At 37.5% G+C, this 2,984-nt stretch overlaps 1 protein-coding gene across 1 annotated transcript in view; it reads left to right on the forward strand.

The window, feature by feature from the left end:
• The first annotated feature begins 2,111 nt into the window (after nt 1-2,111).
• The window catches only part of NUP58 (nucleoporin 58), a 56,900-nt gene continuing 56,027 nt past the window's right edge, over nt 2,112-2,984 (forward strand). The window contains exon 1 of the mRNA XM_019651434.1: nt 2,112-2,155. Within this exon, the coding sequence (XP_019506979.1) occupies nt 2,112-2,155 (44 nt within the window). The remainder of the gene's footprint in view (nt 2,156-2,984) is intronic.

The following is a 2,984-nucleotide window of genomic DNA, read 5'->3' on the forward strand; positions in this document are numbered from 1 at the left end:
TTGGTTTTCTTGTCTGTAAATAGTAGTACTTATCATTATCTCCTCCACTGAGTTATTTGTGTTGGTTAAATGAAATGATTGTATAGAAATACTTAAGCATGTGGCTGGCCTCAATAAATGCTCAATAAATAATAGTTGTGCATGTGTGTATTAAGCAGAATTTATCCTATAATGGTATCCGCAGAGATGCCTGGATACCTGCTGAGCCTCATTCTAATTCTTCAGTACTGTGTTTAGAAGTTTATTTGGATCAGGCTGTGTTCACTGGGGAGACTGAGTGAAGGATACAACAATTGTTCTTACTTGAGTGAACTGTATACTGCATTCAAATGATCATATTATGTTTTCTATAACCCTGCAATTGAAGAGGTGCACCTGGCCTAGTGAAGTGCATATATCCAGGTTAGCCGACATACAGGACTGCTTCAATGTCATGCTGTGTTGGAGGGAGACATATTATTATGTTTTCAGAAGGTCAGTGTGATCCTCACTCTCTCAGGATTTGAAAATTTGAAAGCTTGCTCCTCATTGTTTTAAAGAAGGTTACAAATTATTTTTCTGTGTATCTGTGTGATCTTCTCTCTGAATCCCTTTGATAAGTTAAATCTTGATGATTTACCCAAGTGGTAGCTGTGTCTGGTCTTTCTGTCCATTCGTACCTGCTATTGACATTGGCTGATATGGTGGTCGGTTAGGCTGTATGCTGTGTAACCACTTTATTGAACACTGGGTTCTTATGGGGTGAAGCAGGCAGCAGCTTTCTTTTTCTCCACAGCTACCCTTCAAGCTGCTTTGTTGGCTCCCCTACTGCCTCTCCTCAATAAGAGCATGAGCTACTACTCTACTACTACTCTAGTAGTTCCTAGAGAACTACTAGTCACTCTTGGGTTTTAGAACAATCTAACCTGTAGGAGTCAAAGAGTCCAGTCTAATATAAATAAAAGTTTGCCCTTGTATCCAATTCAAAGCTTCTCCTCTTCCCCTATACCCGCCCCGCCCCCCGCCCCTAGTTTTGATAATAGTGCAGATAAAGGTAGGGGGAATCTGTTTTGACAAGCGTATTCCATCTTCTCCCCAGTTGCTTGCAAACTCCTGCCTTTGCTGCCTGAGAGTCAGGTCTTACTTTACTAGTCCCATTACCATCTGTAATCACTGATTTTTGTGTGGCAGGTGCCTGAATGTCCACCTCTTTCTCCCTTGGGCACTCAATCGGTTAACCCTTCCCCCATCCTCTGTGACCTAGAGATCTCAATTCTCTTAAGTACAACACTCTTCAGTTCATTTCTTATGAGCTAGATCTTGGTTTCTGATATACTTGAGGCCTGGCTATTTCTTTTTCTAGATTTTCTTGAAACTTCCCTGTACCTGTACAATAACTCTATCTTCACACATCTCCCCCACATGTACACACGCTCATGCTTGAACTACTTTGAGAAGCTTTCTATTCCTTGCAACCAAAACAGGCCTAATTAAGTTATGGGAAAACTGATCAGAGCAAAGGGAATTGGACAGGCTGGAGGGAATTTTCATCCATGCTATGGAAAAGTCTTATGACTGTATTCCTGTTTCACAGAAGTAGACATTGGTTTAGTGGCCAGAACACACGCATCCATCAGGTACAGTGACTTGTTTCCTTGAAAGATGAAAAGAATAAATGCAGATAAATTCTTCCTCTTTGGCGCCCATTTTTTTGAGACTAAAACCTGACCATTGATCTTCTGTTAGCATGTTTCAAAACAATTAGATAACAGGTTGTTGCTTTTATTGTTATATTCCAGTCCTACAGATATTTTGGAACTTGGTTCATCTTGGATATTCATTAACACATGTAAAATGTTTCTTCAGTAACACATGTAAAAATGCATCTTTTAGTGTGGATTCCTACTAAAGATGATATACTAAATTTAGCTATAAATAATAGAGACCCAATTATAATGGTCAGAACAATACAGAAGGTGATTTTTATCTCATTTGAAAGAGATCTGAAGGTAAGCAGACCAGAGTTGATATGCTGGCTCTATGATATTGTCAAGTACCTACATTTGTACTATTTTTTCTGCTACACCCTCCTTAGCATATGACTTCCAATCTTAAGTTCCTCACAGTCCTAGATGGCTGTTGGAGATCCAGCCACGAAGAAAAAGGCAAAAGGGATGTATGCCAGCTATCTCCTCCTCTAAATAAGTCATACTGGAAGTCTTATCTCATGTCTCCCACTCATATCTCATTAGTGACAGTTACTTGTAAAGGAAGCTGGGATATGTAGTTGTTTATCTGGCTAGTGTACCACCTTGAACAAAATTGGGATTTTTTTTTTAAGGAAAAATGAAAATTGGTGGCAACAAGATAGATTCTCTCATCAATTTTAATTTGACATTGTCAAGTTTCTTTTCCTGATTTTACCTTTACCCACTATGAAGCAACTTTTTCATTTCCCATCCCCCACACTCACCAATAGGAAGGACATAATTTCAAAATAAATGACCACGTGTTGAATTAAAAATATTTAGCTTCATGGAAAACTCTTTGTATTGCTTCCATTTTTTTTTTCTTGGGTTATAGGTGAAAATTTCATCAGAAAACTGATCATTACTATTCTGATCCTTTATTAGAAACTTTTGTATTAGCTTTAGGCTTCCCCGCACTAATGTTTTATTTTGAAAAATTTCAAACCAACAAAAAAGTTGGAAGAGTACAATTGAACTTGCTTGTAGAGTCACGAATTATTAACATTTTGTCACATTTTCATTATTGGTCGAACTCTCTATAAATTTTATTGTTGTTGAATCTTTTGAAAATTTAATAGTTTTAAAGAGGAAGGACACTACCTAAATCTTTAAAGTCAATAGACCCCTTCTGAGAATAAATTCAAGATAGAGGGCAATTGGTTATACATAGTCTCTAAAAGATAACCTCTCTCTTGAATATTTCATATGATCAGACCATACGTACTACTGATCCCTTTAAATAGAATTGAGATTCCA

This window comes from Hipposideros armiger, unplaced genomic scaffold (assembly GCF_001890085.2).
Source record: "Hipposideros armiger isolate ML-2016 unplaced genomic scaffold, ASM189008v1 scaffold_160, whole genome shotgun sequence".
NCBI classification, from domain to species: Eukaryota; Metazoa; Chordata; class Mammalia; order Chiroptera; family Hipposideridae; genus Hipposideros; species Hipposideros armiger.